The sequence below is a fragment of the Melanotaenia boesemani genome, chromosome 6, assembly GCF_017639745.1.
Source record: "Melanotaenia boesemani isolate fMelBoe1 chromosome 6, fMelBoe1.pri, whole genome shotgun sequence".
NCBI lineage: Eukaryota > Metazoa > Chordata > Actinopteri > Atheriniformes > Melanotaeniidae > Melanotaenia > Melanotaenia boesemani.
In genome coordinates this window covers 20,387,720-20,410,859 of record NC_055687.1, presented here as the reverse complement: position 1 = coordinate 20,410,859, position 23,140 = coordinate 20,387,720, and the positions used below count along the sequence as shown (strand labels likewise).

At 39.6% G+C, this 23,140-nt stretch overlaps 3 protein-coding genes across 6 annotated transcripts; 2 read left to right on the top strand and 1 right to left on the bottom strand.

Moving 5' to 3' along the window:
- Positions 1–179: 179 nt before the first annotated feature.
- cep72 (centrosomal protein 72) lies at positions 180–6,137 on the bottom strand. Of its 2 annotated transcripts, none has more exons than XM_041987342.1 (14): positions 6,052–6,137; positions 5,700–5,827; positions 5,170–5,362; positions 4,978–5,086; positions 4,108–4,259; positions 3,955–4,013; positions 3,835–3,877; positions 3,281–3,472; positions 2,981–3,162; positions 2,780–2,873; positions 2,509–2,687; positions 2,294–2,420; positions 2,105–2,216; positions 180–1,956 (listed from the first exon to the last, which is right to left on the bottom strand). In XM_041987342.1, exons 1-14 carry the CDS (start codon positions 6,125–6,127, stop codon positions 1,896–1,898), a joined length of 1,707 nt encoding a protein of 568 aa, XP_041843276.1. In that variant the 5' UTR covers positions 6,128–6,137; the 3' UTR covers positions 180–1,895. The 2 variants fall into 2 exon arrangements, with proteins under 2 accessions (XP_041843276.1, XP_041843277.1); XM_041987343.1 differs by having other exon boundaries at positions 4,108–4,256.
- A 581-nt stretch (positions 6,138–6,718) lies between these two features.
- LOC121641283 lies at positions 6,719–9,755 on the top strand. 2 transcript variants are annotated; one of them, XM_041987348.1, is made up of 3 exons: positions 6,719–7,006; positions 7,381–7,696; positions 9,173–9,755. In XM_041987348.1, the coding sequence occupies exons 1-3, from the start codon at positions 6,926–6,928 to the stop codon at positions 9,178–9,180; spliced, it is 405 nt and encodes a 134-aa protein (XP_041843282.1). In that variant the 5' UTR covers positions 6,719–6,925; the 3' UTR covers positions 9,181–9,755. The 2 variants fall into 2 exon arrangements, with proteins under 2 accessions (XP_041843282.1, XP_041843280.1); XM_041987346.1 differs by lacking the exon at positions 9,173–9,755 and having other exon boundaries at positions 7,381–8,199.
- Positions 9,756–9,767: 12 nt separating this feature from the next.
- On the top strand, positions 9,768–21,330 carry si:ch211-257p13.3 (kinesin-like protein KIFC3). 2 transcript variants are annotated; one of them, XM_041987341.1, is made up of 20 exons: positions 9,768–9,984; positions 10,186–10,305; positions 10,515–10,611; positions 10,722–10,873; positions 11,002–11,248; positions 13,151–13,323; positions 13,540–13,605; positions 13,851–13,988; positions 14,088–14,285; positions 14,425–14,598; positions 15,097–15,244; positions 15,577–15,707; positions 15,797–15,908; positions 15,991–16,172; positions 16,259–16,363; positions 17,262–17,392; positions 18,720–18,840; positions 18,932–19,061; positions 19,870–20,099; positions 20,198–21,330. In XM_041987341.1, the coding sequence occupies exons 2-20, from the start codon at positions 10,207–10,209 to the stop codon at positions 20,321–20,323; spliced, it is 2,760 nt and encodes a 919-aa protein (XP_041843275.1). In that variant the 5' UTR covers positions 9,768–9,984; positions 10,186–10,206; the 3' UTR covers positions 20,324–21,330. The 2 variants fall into 2 exon arrangements, with proteins under 2 accessions (XP_041843275.1, XP_041843274.1); XM_041987340.1 differs by having other exon boundaries at positions 11,002–11,254.
- Positions 21,331–23,140: the final 1,810 nt, after the last annotated feature.

Sequence of the window (23,140 nt, the reverse complement as noted above, 5' to 3'; positions counted from 1 at the left end):
AATTTAAATTTTTCAATGTTACCCGCATAAAAAAAAAAAAAAACAGAACTTATTGAGGGTCAGTTTTATGTTAAGTTGCCTCTCAGGGCTTTCATACAGTTTGATCTTAAATTCAGACTAAATAAATGTGTTGAGTGTTGTCAGCTTGCTTTAAAATCTCTCTTATATTGTTTTTTCTTAAAGAGAGGAAAAATAATCAACTAAAGCCTGACCATGCAAATTTTAAATGGGCCTCAAGACTTTTTTAGGACCTTATGTATAGAGCAAAATGTCATGGAAAATAAGCATTTCCAGTAATTACTGTAATTGGTGATTTTAGCTGAAAGCAGAAGCTCTTCGCACAGTAGACAAACACAGTTGTACAAGATTGTATTTTTAAGATTTTACTTACATCATTTCCTTATCAGATTTATCCACAGTAGTTCTAATATATTTGTGGTAAGATTGTGTATATATTCTAAAAGAGTTTAGCCACGTCGCTTAATTTAAGACACTTGCTTCCTGTTTGAGTTCTTCTGTATTGCTGTACTTTGTGCATGTGATGTGTATTGCATTTGATTCAGAGGCATATAGATGACAGTTTGTCCATCTTTCCGTAACTACTGTGCCTGCTGTGAGGACAGACTACTGGACAGACTTACAATTTTCTTGCTAAAAGTATCTAGTAATGAAACTGTGGGATCATGATAAAATCTTGTATTGCTTGAAATCAATATGTATCAACTTGTACATGTACACAGTGAGCTATCCTCTAATGCTATCCTATTTGTTTGTACCTTTTATGTGTGGTACTGTCATCTACGGCACAGATCTTACTTAAAAAAAAAAACAAAGCAGGGTTTTAATATTTACTGACATAATGTATCAGATAAAGGGAGATCTGCAAATAATACTTTTGTAGAATATTTTTCCATGATAACAGTTTTGTGTGCAACACACTACCTGTAGCCTCAGCTGATGAAGAATCATGCAGTAAGTGCAAAACTAGCAGTTCTTTGTGTATTTTTGTCTGCTGCAGTAGTTTAAGTATGTTTTTCTGTGCTTCATGCCAAATACTGTGCACCTTTAATGTCGGGGAACAATACCGTCTTCTTTTTCAAATAACCTTTGATGTATTATTATGCCCCAGTGCATGCAGTGGTTTTTGTTGTTGTTTCAAGACTTCTTAAAGCGTGTTCATGATTTATAGTGCATTATTGAAAATAAATTAAAAAAAAAAAGAAAATACACCTCAGAACCTCTGCTCAGTAGATATCAGAAGTCAACCTATATTCTTATGCCTTATTTTTTAATAAATACTTGGTAGCAGTAGTACCACCCACTGACCTGTAACATTCAGAGAAAAAGGAAAAACTACATTCAGTTTGTGTAGCATACATTTTCTAAGCTGGTAGTCTTGTATCAGGTTTTGAGAGAGGAAAGTGCATGTGTGAGAGCAGCTCTCGAGCCCCGAGGCAGACATAAATAAAGTCACACTGCAGCTGCAATCTTGATGCATTCATTCCACTGCAGTGTACAAAGCAGATGGAGACACAACTGACCTACAAAAAAAGAAAAAAAGACACAATCTTGCTACAGATCCAGGAAACACATTATGACCTTTTCATTTTTCCCCCTAAAATCATTTAACATAACAACCCTGACACACACTTATATACAAAGTTCCTTGGATGAATGGCTTTTCCCTGCTACTGTTTACATTTGCTAGACAGCCTGTACATACTATTTTAAAATAAGAAACCCTTCCTCAAAAAGGCATACACAAAATTTAAATGTATACTGCAGTGATATAAATAAGCAAAACTTCATTGCTGGACCATATGCTGATATGATGCTTGGCAAAGTTTTGCTTTGATTTTTCATCCCGGTGTACATTTCTTTATTCAAATTTATCTTTAATGTTCTCCACTTCCCTTCAGCTCAGCTAGCAAACACTCGTTGGTGGCCACCAGGGACCTGCAGCACATACACAGACATACACAAATCATATAAACAACCAACAAGGCAGGTGATTTAGATGTAAGATTGCATCACTGTACCCACACTGTGGGTGTGTAATATACAGCAGATCCAAGTGTCAGCACAGACTACAGTTTCTTCTCACCTGTGGCTTTCTTGCAGCATATTTGAGAGTTCCTGGACTTTCTCAGCCTCTTGCAATTCCTTCTTGAGCCCTTCAATTTCTTTCTTCAGCTCCTCCACTTCTGTCTGAGCCTCTAAGAATAGACAAACACTATTGTTAAACAGCCAAATGTTCAGTCATATCTGATCTCCTGTTGGCATTTACACCCACCTCTGATCTGAGTAATTGGAGAACTTTTCATCATAGACTTGAGATACTGGCGCTCTAACTTGATGAGCTGTTTCTGCAGAGCAACATTCTCTTCTAAGACAATCCTCAGCTGCTCATTTAGTTTGCCCTGTGTTCATAGTAACATGTTGTGCACATTAGCTCTAGCATGCTCTCATGAAGCTAAATTCTTTTTTCCTAGTGTTGAGTTAACTTACTGCTTCTCTGTGAGCTTCCTCTAGCTGAGCAGAGAGGTTTTGCACTTCAGTTTTGTGTTCATTATCTCGTACGACAGCTTGAAAGTTAAGTGCATCAACATTCTGCTTTAAGGTCCTGACCTCAGCCTCCCGACTGGAAATATCACTCTCCATCATCGAGAGGATCTGGACTGCCTGGGCTAGAGCCGAAAATAGAAGAGATGAGAAGCCATTCATCATCTTAGTTTCTTGAAATTGTATACCACATTCCTCAAGCCAAACTTCAACTCACAGAGGAAGTTGTTGTTATGATGCAGTGATCTCTCTCCTCTCCAGTGTTTGTCCACCAGGTTGAGAAGCATCTCAAGGGGTTTCCTATAACTACCCTGAGAGGGAATTTCAGAGATGCTGTAAACTGATATGAAAAGAGAGATGGAACCTCAAATGAATGGATGATAAACTGTGAAAACTAGGACTAAAATTAATTGCAAACCCTTTTTTTCTTTTCAGCTTGCGGCTGTAAGCTAGTGCCCCCTTCTGTCTTGTTGAAGTTAGAGTAGCTGAGTCTCGCAGGATGTAAGATGGGGTCAGAGGGATCAGACAGATTTAAACCAGGACGAAGTGGACTGGGAGGCCGGATATTAATGAATGAGGAGACATGACGCTGACTTTGATCTGGAAAAATATTTTGAGAACACACTGAATAACTTGCAATAAAGGTGAGCATTAATATTCAAAGGTCAATGTAAAACTCAAACAATGGGCTTCTTTAATACTGAAATTCAATTCTTACCAGGATTAGGAGTAAAATGCCCTTTGGCTGCATGTCTGGAGAGTTCCTTTTGCTTTTGTTTTCCAGAAACATGTAGATGCTTGTCTATATAGGGGTCAAAGGACACTTTTGGTCTTTCAGCACCTTTAGGTGAGGTAAAGCTTACTTTATAAGGCAGTTCATTCATCTGCGGCCCTTTGGACTCAGTGTTAGCTGGAAAATTACAAAGAAATTTTTAAAACAAGCACAGATATTAACAGACCTTCATGGAGACAGTGTTAAAATACTGGTTTCTGTCTCCCCCTAGTGTTATTGATGAGCTTCTGTAATAAACAGAATTAACTTCACTTGGTACACAAGAGCTAGCTACTATAATTAAATGAGAGCCAAACTTGACTTAAATGTCCTATATTTAATTTAAGTTATAAAAGCTTAAATTTATGCTAAGTCACTAAAAGACTGTGATTCTGTGGCTAAAGTAGAGAAAATACCCCTAAAACTTGCTTCTGCACACCTTCTCCTAATAAATGACTGACATTCAAGTACAAAAATTCTACTAGTCTAAAAAGACTTACCATTTGTATTACGGGTATGCCTGAGGATGGATTTAGCAGATTCCTACAAGTGAAAGAATTGTTATTTAATAATATAAATGTACAGCAGGTAATACTGTTTGACATGGAAATTAAAATCACCTGTTTTGGAGTTGAACTTCTTTGTTGTGTAAAATCTTCTGAACTTTCCTCTTTTGCTTCTGAAAATGAAGGCAGATGTTTGACATCTAAAAAATGTAATTCTGCTGGTTTGGTTTTAAATAAATAACTAACATTTGGACTTTGGCATCTTACCCTTTGCTTCCTTGTTTGCAGAGTCAGAAATTGTTTCACTTTGGCCACCATGATTTGTTCCAACAAAGTTTAATACAATATCCTGACAGTCAGTCGGGAGAGAAAGCCTCTTGGTCAAGCGGTCAACCAAAGCCAACCTGTGATCACTGCTTCTACCAATCACAAGTAAAAAAGCAAATGTAACTTGAGCACACAGTGGCTTTAAGTAAAGTCAGTGTGTAGCTTTAGTCTTTATGTGACCTACAGCGTGACAAAAAATAAGAAAAAAAAAACACTATTCTTGCCAGACTTGTAAAGACCCATTTTGTTTATAAACCTCCATCATTGTGAACAATTCTTACAGCTAAAAGATTATTGATCATATTACATTTCTACATGCGTATTCGCCAGCCACAAGGATCCCAATGTTGTGCACTGTGTGTATTTTTAGTCCGAAAACCATTTATTTTCCACATATACCTGCAAAGCAGCATTATTAAATATCAACCAGATTGATTTATTGCTGATAATAACACTGACTTTAGCTAAATGCTTCAATGCTTCACGATAACAATAAGGAAATGATATGGTCATTAAATAGCAAACATTAGGGTTCAAAGGTAAATAAAAGGAATGATTCAATCGATCATGCAAACTATTCAAAACGTTATCTGCTCTAATAATTTCTCCAGCAGCTGTTTTAAGAACGGTGTGTCTGCCTGAAATATCTGAGATGTGCACATCTTAGATAGCTCAAATGTGGTGGGCAATCCTCCATTGTTTTTATGCAGTAGTATAATCCAGACACCTGACCTTTGATTATCAGTTGATGCTTCAATCAAACAATATGTGTCAAGCTAATTTAAGTTAGACATTTTATGTTTGGTGTACCTTCGATCTTCAGCTGGATTCGGAGAGGAGCTCTTCTGTTGAGGGGGAAGGTCAAAAGAAAACTGCAACATGGCTGCTTTACGCTCATTGTCTCTGACTGAGCAGCTATCTGAAAAGCAACAAAGACCACTTACTCATTTAAAAATCTTGAACAAAGATGAGTGCAGTGTGGACACCGTGGACACAGCTTACCAAGTTTTCTCAGGTTGGGCATGGCATGTACCAAATAAGGCCGATAGTGAGGGCAGCTTTTGGTCAGAGGGTTGAGTCTGAGGTCAAGTTCTTTTAAAACTGGAAGCTCAAACAGCACTTTCACCTCTTCAAGTGAAGGAATGCAGTTATAGTAGAGGATCAGCCTCTCCAGCTTTTTCAGGTGTTGCACTCCCTGGAAAGAAACCAGTAAATCTTAAGCACAAATTATACTTTTAACAAACACCATCATTTTTTTTCCACTGACAACCACAGTTGAATAGTAAAAATAGATGAGTATGTGGGGAAGGTATTATTTTTATACGTTAGTGTTTTGAAATACGTTTTAGTTGGATAAAACAACAATGGGAAAGGAGTGAGGGGGCTTTAAACCACACTTACTACGGCTATATTTTGAGAAGACTATGCATAAATAAAAGCCAAAGCCGTGTTTCGCATTTGTTGGATGGAAAGGGTTTAAATTTCAATGCCTTACAGAGACCCGTTTAAACATGAAGTGTGATGGAACAAACCTCCACAGAGACGAGCACATTGTAAGAGAGATCCAAAGACTTCAGACGAACAAAATTATTCAGAGCGTTTCCCAAATGTCTGATCTTCTCCTCATAAGTCCCAGGAAGGCTCAGTGACCGGACATCACCTTTTCAAAAGCATAAACAGTATTATTACTAACACCGTACATTTTAGATCTTGTGCTCTGCAGTGGAGCAGGTAATGCTGACGTTGTAGCTCTGGTTAGCTCGTCTACCGATGTAGAGGCCTCGGAAAGCCGCGACAGTTTTCAACAAAATTAGCTAAATATGGCTTCCTTATACTAAACACTGATTGGTTCTTAAATGTGTGTTTAACGTGAGATATCCTTACCGAGGCACGGATGTTTTAATTGTAATCTCTCACGTATCCATTGCTCCGTTAGTGTTGTTAAACACTCCGCCGCCATACTTTTCGAACTCGTGATGCATTCAAGTACTGCCTTCAAGTAACAAAACAAAAAATAGATCATTAACATGTAAATCAACATGTGCATAATTTCCCACTAAGAATTGAGCAGAAAAAAAAACAGTTCCGATTTCCTTATTTCTGAATACGAATTTTGAACCCTCAGTTTACCTCATTATTACCTTATACATCATTGTTGTTAGTTTGGCCTGGTGTAATGATTTAGGTTAGATTACACTTTTATCATTTCTATCCAGGTAAATACCATTAAAATACTTTATTCAAATTTCAACGCCAATTAGAAATGATAGTTTCACTACACAAATTTAAGTGATTCATTAAGGACGGTGTCATAAAAAAAATCTAAAATTATTGCACATTATTGAACATATATGTATATATATGTATGTATGTGTGTGTGTGTGTGTGTGTGTGTGTGTGTGTGTGTGTGTGTGTGTGTGTGTGTGTGTGTGTGTGTGTGTGTGTGTTAGTAAAACTTTTATAATGTGATCGTTTTAAATGTCACTGGGAAAATCTTATATTTTACTAGTCAATTGAACGCATCTTACGGAGCCTGCGCACTGTCAAATTTACGTCACGTGTAAAAACAAACCCGCCACTGTTGTAGCCCACACCTAAGTTTGCTCTCGCGTGTCCCGATTTAACAGTGACAGTCACATATATGTTATAGCTGTAATAAGCGACAGGAGACACACTCATTGAAACTTTCTGTGATTAGTGACAACGGTGTTGGCCGGTGCGCAGATGTTTTTACGCGTTGCATTTCAAATCGGAATCAATGGCGTCCAGTGTTCTGGCAGCTTGTTCTGACATCATGTTGTCCGCCGCAGCGCTGTACTCTTCGTATAAACTATTTAAGGTGGGTATAATCTTTTTTCTGTATTAATTAATGAATATTCTTTGCTTTTTCTTGTTAAAAAAAGTTATTGAAGTGAATATCTAAGGGTTAGTTAAAACTGGTTATTTGAAATAGTCAGCATGCTTGTAATAACAAGTTAAATAGTTAAGTAATTTTTGTATATCAATAGAAATAATCTGCAGCTACATTATTTACCTTAAAGTGCTTATTTTCTTGCTGTATTTTGCAGCTATGGTTTATCATATATTTTGATATAAAGTGTGCCTACTCTTTATGGCTTGCATATCTCAAATTTATAGTAAAAATGAAGTAATCTTGCAGCCTATTATTAAACACCCTATGAGAAATCTCCTCTGTGTCCACCTCTCTTGCAGGATCACAGGGGGCCCTCGGTTGGCCTCTTCGTACTTGGTATCTCTGCAATGCTTAGCATCTTCCATCCCTTCAGCTTATACTTCACCACCTTCCAAAAAGAAGCACAGTGGGCTGGGGAGGTTCTGGCTCCAGCACTGGTCTCCTTTGAATTCCTGTGGCTCAGTCAAGATCACAACACAGCACAGATTCTCCTGTGTGGCTCCTGTCTGCTGCTCGGACTCTCAGACTGGCTCTCAGCGGATACTCTTGCAATCATGACTCGCTGCCTGGGTCTGTCATCTCTGTCCTGCTGCCTGACCGTGTGCCTGTTTGCTGGTAATGCTTTAGGGTCCTTGGGCAGTGTGGCCCTTAGCCTTCCTTTACTTGTGACACAGAGAGTTGGAACTAATGCATTTGCTCCTCTTATTTCTCCAGCCGCTACACAAGGACTGATGAAGTGGCTTTTAAAGGGGTCATTGTTGATAGGTTGTTGGGCCTCAACTCGAGCTCTCAGCAGGTTTCTGTTGGATGTGACTGACCGGTGTAGCATAAATCTTTAAATCACTAACAATTTGCATGGTTAGACAATATGTTTATTACTGATTGTATCAGGGGTGATCAAGTTAGAGACAGGAGAAATGAATAAAGTTTAAGTGCCTAAGTATTACTAAAAAAGAATGAATAGTTCCACCTTTCAAAGGTTAAATATTTGCTAATTTTCTCCTTGTTATGTTGTTGTGGACTACTGATAACAACGCCTTATAAATCACCAACCGTTTCATACCATTTTCTTTTACTTGCATTTTCCAAATCAAGGGTATTTGAGCCTGTTCCAGCTGCTACCAGGTTGGAGGCAGGTTGGTCTAGGGTGCACCCTGCACCCTACAAACATTGATAAAAACTATGATTAATATTAGCTACTTCTGAAGTATATGGAAAAAGTTTGTGAAATAATATAATAATATACCGGTTTTGACATACCTATGTACATTTATATATTATGTTCTATGCCTAAAAAGAGAAATCAAGTCAAATTATGCTAATCAATTTCCTAAACCTTCAAGAAACTAAAAACAACTTGAAAAGTGCACCCTGTATGTCATGGCAAACTGAGCTGTTTCATAATTAGGGAAAAAAAAAACCATATGAATTCTCATTCAGTATGTAATTGGATTTTCTTTGTCCATCTTTCACTTGCTAACAAAAAAAAAGACACACAACACATGTCATTGATCGCCTAGCTTTAGTTTTAGCTCTGATGGAGTGACAACAATAACAGCAGAATTGTGTCATAAAAAGATAACTGGGTGTTCAGCTTGTTTTTGTAACTTCATATTAACAGTACTTAAATGAAAGCACCAGGTTCACAAAAAACTGCCAAACAACTGAGGGTCAGCAAAGGCATACTGGATGTTTTCTTCTCTAATAGGATGTGTGTTAGTGACATTTATCATGTATGATAATGTTACTATTGTGTGAGTTCCAATTTCCTTCAAAGTATCTAATTTGGATGTTTATCAGTTTGTTTACACATTTCTCTGCAAACAGTTTTAGTTCTTTGGATTAAAAAAATCCTCTACTTCAGAGTCTGGGAAATATTTGAACTGCAGTCTCAGCAGTATCACTGTAACAACTGCAGTGGTCAACGCTCTTGGCTCAGCTCTCCTCACCACTTTTACATATCGAAGCACTTGTTTTGGTGACTTTATTGATTTGTAGCAACTGTAATGATCAATGAAATGACTTCACCTGTTAAACTTGCTACAACTTAAATGTGATTCCTTTTTTTTGTCCCCACTGGTGTCCTTGCAGGACTTTGACAGAGATTTGTGGTGGATGCTGCAGATTGTCTCTCAGGATTTCAGGGCTGTGAGCAGCTGCCTCAGCAGCTTCACTGCAGTATATGTGCAGGCATCCATGGCTCTGTGGTTTTCTGGTTTTCTCTGGGACAGTTCCTCCATCAAACTTTGAAGCAGATGTAACAGTGATGCTTCGTACCGTTATCAGCCATTTACTCAGTATGTTTGAGTTTTGAGAGCCCCAAATGATTATATAATTGAACTATCCGTGTGTTCTTATAGCATTCATTTACATTTTTGTTTATTTTATTTTTAACATGACATTTTTATTTTTGACAATGTTTATCAAGCAATGTCCTTGTTGTTTGTGGCTAAAATGGTATTAATCACTAGAAAGAACAATGTCAACCTAGTTTACAACATGAATAAATATAAGAAACTTGGCACTCATTGTCCTTCTCTGACTCTGCCCATTGGTATCAGCCTCAACTTTCCCACCTCCAACATTCTCCATATCTGTTTGCATCTGTTCTTTCACCACTGCAGCAGAACAGGAAACCACACTGAGCATGCTCGCTGCAGATGCAGCCTGTAGATGGAACAGAGTGGGGAGAAGGAAGAGGAGGAGAAAGGGGAGGAGAGAGGATGAGGGAATGAAAAGGAGCCACAAAGGAGCTGCACACAGTGTAGGGATGCTGTTGCATCCAAGAACAAGGGCTGCATGGGAAGAGTTAGGATTGACAACACAGATGGAGCGTGAATATGGAATATAAATGGCCGGAGTGACAAATTGTCATAAGCAAAGAAGAAAAAACATTTGATGAGGTAAAGGGGGGTAGGTATTTTGCAGTATGGAATGGACTGACTGGAAAAAAAATACTGGAATCCTGTTGTAACGAGATTTTTTTCTTATTATGCAATCCTTGATCATGATACTTGTTAGAACAATATTAGATAAAGAAGTAAAATGTGTTTTTCACCATTTTAAAGGTGTGTATAATCAGTGGGTCCATTTGTCATTTACAGGGGCTCTTGGATGGCGTGAAGATGTATGCCTTTTACTCCCTTTTGGTCTACATCTTCTATACTGTCTTTAAGAAAGAGGAGGAGGAAGCATTGGAGGGGGCATGTGGAGCTTCCCAAGATGTATGTCTAGCCATGTCCTGTCCATTCTCAGGGATCCCCATCTTTTTATTTTTTCTTTGGGAAACATCCATTGGGTTATAAGCTTCCTATAGTTTCTCATCTCTATGCATGCAGTTGTGCGCATGTCTGTGTTTGTAAAGTGTACTTCTTTTGTTTGTGCATATGTGTGTGTCTTACTGTCTGACCCTCATATATGATGCTGTGCTCAGGAGCCAAGTCCTGTTTCCATGGAAACAGGGATCAGGAGGAGAGATGGCCACACCCCCAGAATGGGGAAAAAAGCTTGTGCTCACTTTAGTGAATCAAGTGAGTTAAATGAACAGGTGTATAAGAAGAATGACACTGCTGTTTGATATTTTATCAAATATTTGGCTTATACAGTTTTTTTAATTTGTTGGTCATGTCATGTCTCTAAGGCAGTAGCAGTGACACTGATGAGCTGAGTGATGAAGATGAGGATGATGCCCCAGACATCTCAGCATGCACTCCTCTGGCTGCCTTTTTGACTTTCAAGCAGGAGACTGAGAAGAGAAGAGCCTCCCAAGTTCAGCTGGAAACAACAGGAAAGGTAGCCAAACTGTGTCACCCCTTCTGCACTGCCCACCTGAGGCAGTAGAGCTAAATAAATTCCATCTCCACTAAACAGGCGTTCTGCACTGGTACTTAACTTTTTATGTGTTCTTCTGTACCACACAGTTGGCAGAGTCTCCCCTGGTGGCTGTGATGTCCCACTTGCTAAGTTTTTTGGAGCAGTACTCCCACTTTCAGCAGCTGCAGCAGCAAGCCGACCAGTACAGAGTCCAGCTTAAGAGGCATCGTGTCCAACACCGACGTCAGATGAAAGCTCTGCGGACCTCCTACCGCCAGCGCATGCGGGACAAGAACAGCATTATAAGCAGCCTGGAGGAGGCCATCGGCCAGCAAGAGAGCCCCAGCCCACATAGTGAGGGTGAGGGAGAAGGGGAAGGATTTGAGAGGGGGAGGAAGATGAGGAGGTGTGATGATGGGGGAAGGGAAAATAAGGTGCAAAATAATGGATTTCCATTCTCATGCTGTGTATGTGATGAAACACTGAGAAGAGGTCATGAGTCTTTTCCATGACAACACTGAAATGTACGTTAGTCAGTGTGAAAAGAAGAGCAGAATATTGCATATGAGACTAAGACTAGATTTATTATTAGAGTCTATTATTAGAGATTAAATACTCTCATACTAGTTATAATCACTCAGTGGTGGAAATACAGAAATATTCCACCACACTTTTAAAAAATATGAACCAAATGAAGGTGATATTAGTAGTGAAGGTAGAGTACAAATGTTTTCTTTAAAATACCAGGGGTGCTATGGTTCAGTTGTGTATAGTGTAAGGTGTTTTTCATTATTGCAGCGTTTATCTAGTTTTAGAACCAGGAACACATTGTACTATCTCTTTATAGACAAACTGAGTCATCAACAGCAGAACAAACTGATTCAATTTATAGGGTGTTTGTGTGGTTTGCCATCAGTGAAGTCACAGAGATCAGACAAGTGTGCAGATGTAGTGGAGCCCAGAGCTTTAGATGTCTGTACCTGTTGTGTTTCACATTTAACCAGATGGTCCTTGACCTTAGAGCAGAACCCACCAACAGCTCTGTAGCATCACTCTTTGCTGTGCATATACTGAGCTGGTTAACAGGTACTGTGAGACCACATGTAGATCCCTGACCATATCATGACTCATGCAGCCACAGAGGAATCTGTCTATATATGATAGCTAGTACAGCATGATAACCTACCCAGGTCATATATATCTCAGTATAGAGGAACATTTAAAGCAGAAGATCTCCTTACTCATCAATTTCTGGATAAAGATGCATAAGTGTGTATAAAGAGAGTCTCTGGTATGTTGGTAGCAGCTCTCTGACTGTCTGGCATGAATAAAACATGTCTGTTAGTCCTGTCTTATGTGTTGCAAATGCACTTACAAGGTCTGGCACATGGTGGGCAGCACGTGCCAACGTGTTGGACTAAAAATAGCCTGAGGTCCATGTTCCAGAGCCACAAGGCTATTTGGTTTGTTTGCAAGGTGTAATGCAAAATGCAGGACTGAGTGGCAGTGCATCATGCATATGCAGTTTGTCAGCTGCTTTGTGACTTGGCTGTGCTGATTCTTTATTTAGTGTTTGACTTAAGTGAAGGGTTTCATGCTTCATCCAACAATTTAATATATTTTTCAGTTAAAGGAACAGTTTGAGCAGTACCTCTGCAGAGAGTTGAATAACTGCTATAGTCTCTCCTCCATGGTTTTTTTTGGCATCACCTACACACTCCTGCAGCATTGTGACACTGCAAACCTCGACATGCTGTGTTGATGAAATTAGCCCTGCTATGAAAATCAGAGGTGACAAATTGAGGAGGAGTAAAGTGATTGAAATACAGTTGGAGATTTGGCTCAGAACAGTCACTGAAGACCAGGGAGGTCTTAGAGGGTTATTCCAACTTACTGATGTGAATTCTGCATGTGATGCGTTGCAGTATTCGTATTGAGGTCTTTAGACACAGGCACAGTGATGTTAACCTAGCTGCAGTACACTGTGACTACATGGTATGTGTAAGAGCTTCACAGTAAGTGCATATTTAATGGTCATTAATATTACACTCACACATGGGCTTTCAAGTGTGCTGTGGAAAACACTCTTAAATGAACAGATTACATATAGGTCAAGGGAAGTTAAAATGACATTAACTGGAACTATTTTTGCTTGGCTTAATATGACTTTAGTTCCGGAGATGATTGAATATGACTGAGGTTATATTATTAACAGCATTCAGGGTGATGTAGAATATTTTTTTTTCTTGTCCCCAGGTGAGTCTAACAGTGGTGGAGTGACACAAGCTGGGGTTCACAGGCTGGTGGAGTCTCTGTGTGGGCTGCAGGGTGAGAGGAGTAAACTAAGAGGAGAACTCCACCTGCTACACTCACAGCTGGAGCAGAAAGAAAAAGACAGACATTCGCGTATCCAAGCCTTTCAACAGCAGGTAGATAGTTACTCATTAGTTAAATGTTGCTTATGCACACACATATATCGTTAAGTGAATTCATTGAAGTGTAGACATATGTCAGGATTTCTGTAAGAACTATAAAGGAACATATTCAAGTAAGATATTTTTTAAATTAATCTTCAAATAACAGAAGGTAATGTGTCTCTCCTGTGAAATTAATCTAATTTTTTATTGTTTTGATTTTTTTCACAGATTGATGAGCTCAAGAGCTGCATAGAGGAGCGTGAAGAAGAGCTGTCAAGGCTGAGAACAGCCACTGTGAGTCCTGAAAGCTATTGATTTAACCTTGTTTTCCTGCCATCAGCAAAGCTGCCTCACCAGCTAAATTAAAAATAGTGCTGTAAGTGCCAAGAGGTGCTCAGTTAATCTTGTACAACACCTTAATCATAATGTGATAAACATTAAACTAAATGGACAGCTAACTGAGGAATTAAAAAAGAAAAAGCATTTTGCTTTTCATTTAATTTCTATCATTTTACTGGAGTGTTTTTTTTTTTCCTCAGGGTGCTACGGACTCAGAGAAGCGGGTGCTGTGTCTATCAGCAGAGAACGAGAGCCTGAAGCAGAGCTTGAGTGTCACACAGGGCCTCCTGCAGCAGCTCTCAGCCATCCCATCCCAGTCCAACACCATGCTCATCAAGGTGAGAGGCATAAGGAAAGGTCAGAGGCCACACATGTGCTATTCAGACAAATGTTAACAGGAGCAATCTTGCATATACTTTACTGTGTTTTACATGAAGGAGAATGAGAATCTCCGTAGCAGAGTGCAGCAGCTGGAGATATCACTACAACAGCGTGCTGAGCAGCTTTCACAGCTGGAGCGAAAGAGTGAACAAAGCGAGTGGAGAAGAGGAGAGGAGCTGAGGAAACGAGAGGACAGAGTGAAGGAGCTGCAGCTGGAGCTGGATAGAGAGAGATGCAAGGAGCCAGTTGTTAAGGTTTGGAAATGTTGATGAAATCATGGATTTCAGAGAGATATTTGATTAATGGAGACACACTTGTGCTTATATTTTCTGTCTAGAGTTCTAATCAGGGTGTAGTGACCATTTCTAAATAGTTCTGTACCATCTCTCCCAGTATGTCACCCAGTCTGTGGAGGTGGAATCACCAGCTACAGTAAAGCAGCTGACGAAAGCCAGACAGAGGAATGAGATGCTGTCTGAAAGGCTGTGCAGTCAGAACGAGCGATGCAAACAGCTGGAGGAACAGATCAGGAAGTCAGATGAACACAGCTGTAATCTGCAGCACAAGGTAATAAACTGAGGCAACAAAACTCATATCTTATCTTTTAGAAGTGCTTTTAAAGACGTGTGCTTATAAAATACCAGTTCTTACTGTATGCGCTTACTACACGACCCGTGTTTGTTGATGTAAATATGCCCCTGTGAGCAGAAAATTGCACGTAGCTTGAAACACTGACCGGGCTTTTGCCAGCTTTTGTCAGCCTAGTTAAATGTCCATCATTACTGTTGGCTGTTGGAATGAGAATCAAAAGATTTGGAGACAAATTCCTCATTCTTTGAATAGGAAGACTTAATACTGACAAGTCCAGACTGGTAAATAAAACACACTCTCTTCAAAGAACAGGTGATGAGAGGGGAGAAACAAAAAACAGGAGAATGTTTCCACCTGGCTGTGGAATTTTTCATCTGGATCATTTTCATTGACAGATGAACTAATTACAGAGCTGATCCTGCACAGATTGGAGCAACCAAGCTGGCAGACTGATAATTGCTGATTCTTTTACAGATCGCAGCATATGAGCGAGAAATCGGCAAACTGAGGGAGGAGCTGTTGAAAGAGATTGGCCATTTGGAGGCGAGGAAGGAGGAAGCAGTAAAGGCTGCTGCAAGCTGCTCAGCTGAGCACTTTCAGAACCTGCAGGACCAATTCTTCAGTGAGTTCACTGAGTTACTCAATCACAAGAGGAAAAGACAAACTTTCAGGTTGTTTCAGCAACCTTAAAAAATTCACCAGCAGGGGTGCCCAGCTCCGGTCCTCAAAGGCCACAATCCTGCAAGATTTTGATGTGTCCCTGCTCCAAAACCACCTGACTCAAATTGATGCGTCATTGTGCAAAACTTAAAAGGCTGTTGGATCTATTTCATTTGAGTCAGGTGTGTTGAAGCAGGAAGCATTGGAAAATCTGCAGGACAGCGGCCCTCGAGGACCGACTTCGGGCACCCCTGAGCTAGAGTGTGCTTCCTAATGTGCTTTTCTCTTTTTCAGCCTTGCAGAAACGACTGACTGCACTTCCACCAACTTTACGCTGCATGCAGACAGATTATGCTAGTTTGAGGAGCCAGGTTAGAAACTTCTCAGAGTTTTATGGAGCAGCTATCAATGAAGCAAAGAAACAGGTATGAAGCCTCATATAGTCGTTGAAGGCTGCATTTAGTGGAAGGAGACACTGGGTAAATTCATTGTTGCTGTGTTTTGTCTTTGGCAGATTTCAGCAGCTATTAGTGAAATGTCTGAAGCCAACAAAGATCTTTTGGAGAAATACAGGAAGGAGGTTGCACTGCGGAGGAAGTATCATGAGCAGCTGGTGGAGCTCAAAGGTATAAGTATGAAAAGATTAAGTTTGCTGCAAAATTTGGGGTCTGTTGCTGATTGAGACCTCTGACTGTTTTTGTTTTTTAGGCAACATTCGCGTTCTTTGTCGCGTGAAGCCTGTGCTGAAGGAGGACCAGCATGAGGAGGGCCAGTCTGTGGTTGTGACCACAGACCCCAACAATGAGTCCTCCCTCACTGTGCTGAGCAAGAAAAAGGGTCGCATCTTCGAGCTGGACAAAGTCTTTCACCCACAGGCCACTCAAGAAGAGGTAGTTAAAAAGATAAGTTCACTGGACAGAGAATATTGTAAGAGAAAGTGTAACCCATCATATTACCTTGCATTTGGTTCCATCAGGTCTTTCAGGAGATTGAACCTCTTGTGACATCCTGTATTGATGGCTACCATGTCTGCATATTTGCATATGGACAGACAGGGTCTGGAAAAACATACACAATGGAGGTAAATTTTCTATTTCATCTTTTTACATATATATATACATATATTGTTAGTCATATTATTTACACCAAATGTCTAAACTGAATAAGAGGTGCTTCAAGAATTTAAACTGGCATTGTACAATAGATGTATATTCATTTTGTGGGAATGTTTTCTCTTATTAGATCTAAATAATGAGAATTTTTGACATTGGAGCTTCCTTGGGTGTTTTGTCACAATGGATTTGAGCTAAAAGTTCTTAACCCAAAAGTGAGACACTCCATGGAAAAACATTAATTCTTAATTTTCCCTTGCATTTCCATGCCATAACAAAGTGATCAAACAGTTTGAATGTAAATAGTTTGTCTTTTCTCACTTAAATTAAGAAAAAAAAAAAATACCAACAAAAATGATAAAACTTAAATTAACCTATTGTGTATAGTGAATCTAATATTGCAGGGTAAAAAAAAAAATCAACAAATTTGAGACAATCACACTGTGACTGATTAGTATTCCTGAGCTCTAAGGATCCAAAGACGGGGTTTTGCGAATAGTGTTGGTAAAATTCTGTTTCTATTGGAAGGTTTATTGTATTTTATTTCTTACTAATTTCAATGGCGTTCTATGATTAATTACCAAAAGTCATAGCACACCATTTCGTATTAAACTTTACATTTTAATATAGTGTTTTCATGGCTTTTCTCAATGCTGGGAGAGGAAAACATGCTGATATTTTGTCTGGAATTGAGACAATAAGTATACAGACATATAGAATGTTTGCTTCTATTCATCACATTGGAATCCTAATTAGTTCTGAAACTTGAGTGACACCATTGATAAAGTGGTTTTGACTCATGTAAAGGAAAACCCTGGCTAAGCTGACAAGAGTTGGCCCAATAACCCAATAACCTTTGATTTCCAGGGCAGTGTGGAAAACCCAGGAATTAACCAACGAGCCCTGAAACATCTCTTTAGTGAGATCGAGGAGAGGAAGGACATGTGGTCTTACACTGTTACAGTCAGCTCTGTGGAGATCTACAATGAAGTGCTAAGGTACAGTCTGTTGCTTCTTAATCAATCAATCAACCACATTTTATTTAGAAAGCGCTTTACAACAATCACAGTTGATAAAAGAGCTGGACAGAGAAAAAAATAAAAATACAACACACTTATAAATTATGCATATCAGTTCATTTCACAAGTGACACCAGTGTCAAAGGCTGATCTGAATAAGCAGGTCTTCAGTCTGGCCTCAAACAGGGGCAAGTCCATGATGAAGCATAACTCAAGGGGGCAGAGAGTTCCAGAGTTTTGGCCCCACTGCTGCAAAGGCACGATCACCCCGCTGGAGGGTGGGACCACCAGCAGGGCTCTGCTGGACTGGTAAGGGGTCAGCATGTCAAATAGATAAGGAGGTGCAAGGCCATGGATAGAACAGAAAACAAACTGTAGTATTTTAACCTGAATTTTGGATTGTGGATTGTTTTTTCAAGGTGAAGCTGAAAGAAATTGCCCTGACCACAGAGTTTATTTGTTTATTGAATTTGAGATTACTGTCCAAAATTACTGACTGCATGGCTGAGGTGGGTGGTCAGAGGTGTGAGATCTGAAGCTATGTTTGTAGAGCTGGAGGCACCAAGGAGGATGAATTCAGTCTTTGACTTGTTCAGACAGAGGAAGTTTTGTGACAGCCAGTGTTTAATGTCATGCAAACATGTTTGAATGGACTGTGTGGCTTGGGAGTTCTGGGCAACCGGCAGATAGATTTGTAGATCGTCTGCATACAGATGGAATGAGATATTATGACGAGACATCACACAACCTAAGGGCAGCATGTACAAGGAAAATGGGGCAGGGACCAGAATGGAACCTTGTGGCACACCAGAGGTCAGTGAGTTGGCTCCTCCAACTCACTGGTCATTGATCATTACAGAGAATGTTCTGTTAGATATGACCTGGTCAGGCGGGCAGGTTGGATGGAATGGTCCAGTGTGTCAAATGCTGCAGTAAGAAAAAGCAGAGAAAAAGCAGATGGGAAACTGGTCTGAAATTTGAGAGAACTGATGGGTCAAGATTAGTTTTGTTTTTTAAATTAGTGGCCTGACCATAGCCTGCTTAAAAACAGCTGGGACAGTACCTGACCTCAGGCTGGTGCTGAAAAAAGAGAGGAGACATAGCCCTACCTGTTTAAGCACCCTGGATGGAACAATGTCCAGATGACAGTTGGTAGGCCTCAGTTTCTGGACAACCTCAGAGAGCTGAGAGACTGATACTGGCTCAATCACATTACAGACAGTAGGAGGTCTGGACGAGGCAGCCATTTAACCAGATAAAACCTAATTTACGGCTGCTAGATGATTGGTCATATTTGGTTTTTCAGAGACCTGCTGAGTAAAGATGGAGATAAACTGGATATAAAGATCAACCCGGATGGGACGGGACAGCTGCATGTACCAGGCCTCAGGGTTATTGAAGTTAAGAGCTTTCAGCATATCAAGAAGGTATGAAATGTTTGCAAACTGTTTAATGGTCACTCAGTAATATAGATTTAGTAAGGAAATTCTAATGTTGATTGAGTTTGTGTTAATAAAGATTTTAGCCACAGCCCGAAGAAACAGGATCACCTTTGGAACTCAGATGAACCAGCACAGCTCACGCTCTCACGCTCTGCTGTGTATCACCGTTCAGGGCACTGACCTCGCCACTGGATCCAAAACCACAGGTTGGTCATGCATGTATTTTCTTTCTCTAGGGGAAAGAGTGTGTGAGAGTCTTAAGTCAGGCTTGAAATTTGCAAATCAAAACTGTCCCTAAGGACATCACTGAGAAAGCTCAAAGAGTGTTAAAGGTTGTAGTGAAGTCCAGCTTTTTCCACATTAGGCAGGCTAGCTAAGGTCAAACAACGGCACTTTGAAACAGTAATCCATGCCTTCATTACATCTCAGGTGGATTATTGTTGCGTTCTTTATTTTGGGGTTAGCCAATCCTCCTTCGCACGCCTCCAGCTGGTGCAAAACGCAGCTGCACACCTCCAAGCTGTAGTACGTAAGAGGGAGCACATAACCCCCAGCTGACCTGCTGCTCCTGGACGTATCGAGGTCCAAACGGAAGCTCAGAGGGGACCAAGCTTTTTCAGTTGCTGGTCCAAAACTGTGGAATGAGCTCCACTCCACATTAGACAAGCTTCCTCATTGTCCATTTTTAAAACTCTTCTTAAAACCCATTTTTATTCTTTGGCTTTCAGCCCAGTATGAGACTTCCTGTTTTAGTGTGTTGTGGTTTGTTTTATTTATTGGTTTTATTTGTTTTAATCTATTTATTCTTTTTAAATTGTTTATTGTTTATAAACTGTTTTAAAAACAATAAACAATTATTTTATATTATTTATTTCCCTGTTGATTGTTGTATTTTCTGTGTTGCTTGTCCATTTATGTACAGCACTTTGTTTCAGTGGTAGTTGTTTTAAAGGGCTTTATAAATAAAGTTGAGTTGAGTGGCTGCGATAATAACTGCCTGTCTTTTCTCACCAGGGAAGTTGAACTTGGTGGACCTGGCCGGCTCAGAAAGGGTCTGGAAGTCTGGAGCAGAGGGAGAGAGGCTTAAAGAGGCCCAGAACATCAACCGCTCCCTGCTGGCACTAGGAGACGTCATTCAGGCACTTCGGGCTCGGCAGACTCACATCCCCTTCAGGAACTCCCGCCTAACGTACTTATTACAAGACTCCCTAGGCAAAGGCAGCAAGACTGTCATGGTGGTGCAGGTGAGATTTATCTTCCAGACATATTTACCACTAATGCCACTTTTCAGTGAATGCTAATCCTTATACTAATTCAGTTTGTTTGTATTGTTCCATTAAAGGTATCCGCTTTGGAAAGCAATGTAGGAGAAACATTATGCTCTCTGAAATTTGCACAGAGGGTGTGCAAGGTGGAGCTAGGTCCTGCGGCCAGGAAGATTGAATCTGCTGGATCACCATGTGACTGAGTCTTAAATCACCAGGAAGCCATGATTAAATCAGATTATGTGCCACCCTACCAGCCAACTATTACACTGAAGTATCAACAAAATCAGCTGCAATCCTGATCAAGGGCTAACTCAGTAGAGGTCTGCGTGGTTCCTGGATACCATCCTGCAGCTTGGGTCAAGTACAGACCCTCTAGTTCTGCTTCTGTTAAGTGATAACCATTAATTGTTTGTTAACCTGCATGAAGGAGTATTTATTCTTCCTCTCTGAGTGCCAACACGTCTTCTGACCCTCAATGATGTAAAATTTGATGCTTCCTTGAACCACTGTATCTCAGTAATTTTATTAAATAGAAAAATTAAGGACATGTCACATCCTCAATGATCTTCTCAGCCTTTAGAGCTGCATCATGGCTAAACATGATTAACAAACTTCCGGAGCCACAATGTCTAGACTTCAGTTTACGCAGTATTAGTCATCCTTCTATAAATGTCTGTAGTTTGTGAGCATCATCAGCACTGTGGTCTATATTTGAAGGTTGTATCGTGTAAGTATGAGCAGCTAATCATGTCAGTAACATCCAAGGCATATATTTATGTAGTTTTTGTAAATTTCAGAAGAGCAGTGACTGAATTCTTAGTTTCTCTTTAGAACCTTGATCATTTGCCTTTTTGGGGGAAGAATTGAGATGTTGTTAAGGGAAAAGGGGGACTTGTATGTCTTGAAATGTGCAATATTCTCATGAAGGAGATGGTTTGGGTCTATGGACAGAAGATGCACTTTAACGTCAAAGAACAGGAGCCTTTCAGTTCAAGCGCTTGCAATAGAAATCACTTGTTAATGTCATATCAAATACAGCTTATTCATATTTGTTCCTCTTTATCACTCATTGAATCAAAACTAGCTTTTGATTATAATGTAGCAAGACATTGATGTTGCAGTAATTACCATGAGTGCTTAGAGGTCACTAAATAATAATTATAGAGAACCTTCAGGTAATTTTCTGAATAAATATGTATTAAAACCATGTCTCTTTGTCTCACTGGATTCCAAGTGACTAAATATATGGAACTTAATCTTCACATCCATGGTTTAAATTCAGAGGGAGACAACTGTAAAGTACAATTTCCTGTCGGGACATTAGAAAGAGTAGTAAATCCTCTGGGAAAGACTTCTGTCTTAACATGTTTTGATCATTATTGTACTGTGCTATGAAGAATTTAAATTCCCATCTTATTCTGTGTGTTTAAATTGTTTCTGTATAAAAATCTGTCTGGCCAAAAAAAAAAAAAAAAACAGTAACATGCTAATTTACTAGTTCATCTTTAGCTTTGATTAATGTACACAATTACCATGTTATTCTTTAAATAAGCTCAAGTAATTTCATCATTTATTTCCCTCCATGTTCCATTAGTTCTTCACCAAGATCTAGAAGTAGAGAGAATCTGACAGATCAAGTTTTTTTCCCAGCATATTCCAAAGTTTTATGGTGAGGTTGAATTCTGGGTTCTGCAGTGGCCAGTCCATGTGTAAAAACCTCCTATTCTTTGACAAATCCTGACATAGATATACCTGTGCCTATTATTGGAAGCACCTGGGCAGTCAGCATGTTCAGGTTGTTAGCAGACCACACATGATGTTGCTGAACCTGATTAAATGAAGCAACCCCAGACCACAACACTGCCCTGATTGGACTGTATAGTAGAAACGAAGCAAGATAAGCGTAACACTTCAATGACCCTCTTTTTGCCCTGATGTACCGATCACTTTGGAACAGAATAAACCTGGACTCATCAAACCACAATCATGTTGCTCCCTTGCAAATGAAGCCTTTTTTAAAATAGCTGTTCTACCACAGACTGCAGTTGCATGCACATTTGAGTTGGGCAAGGGCTATAGCTCACCCTGGCCATTCAGTTGGACAACCACCCTTGTCCCAGTATATACATGCCCTAAAGTGTAATCAAGCAATTCCCCAAAGAATGCCTGATGCTGCAACACAGTGAAATCTGAGAAAAAAAAGTAAGACATTCAGTTTCTTCTTTGTCATTAAGACATTAGCTGAACTAACATACATTTTTACTGGTTTTAGCAAAAAGATCCAAAAATATGGAACTTTGGCACAAATGTGGTGTACATAGGACCATTTCACTGTTTATATGTGGGAGTGATTTGGCCTCCAACTGCATTAACTGAGTGTAATCAATAGTGTGGTTTTTAAAAACTTTGATTTTACAACTATCAGTTGAATTGATATGTTTACAAGCACATTAAGTCTGGTTTTGGTCAGACTGGTAATACGTAGTTATTTTCTAGTGTTAGGTAAACCCTCTGAATTTATAAGTGGTTTTACGGTTACACAGCCATTCCAGTTTCCTGGCATCTCTTTGCATTATGTTCGTGAAAATGCTCATACTTTACATCCCACCACCAAGTTCTGTTTATTTTCTGATCTCATCTCACCAAATGTTTAAGTTGTCTCCGATTGTGATCATTCAGGATTTTCCTCTGAACTCCTTTCCTTTCTTGAAGATACTGGCTTACCACTATCCTTCCAGGTTTTAATAATGCAGCGACCGTTCTTAAATCTTAGTTTTGTTTGCATGATGCAGACCATCTTCCAACAGGAGTGCTGAAAGAATGAGAAACTCTGCATTGCTGCAATGTTGCCAGTGGAAACCTATTTATCAACAAGGTGCTTTCCTAAAAGGAGGCTCCTATGAGCTTGCTCAATAAATCCAGGTGGTGAGATTTTTCTGATCGTGCAAAGTAAAATGTTGAATTAAATCGTGGTAGATAATTAAGTAAAAAGAAAGGATTGAAATATATAGGAAAAA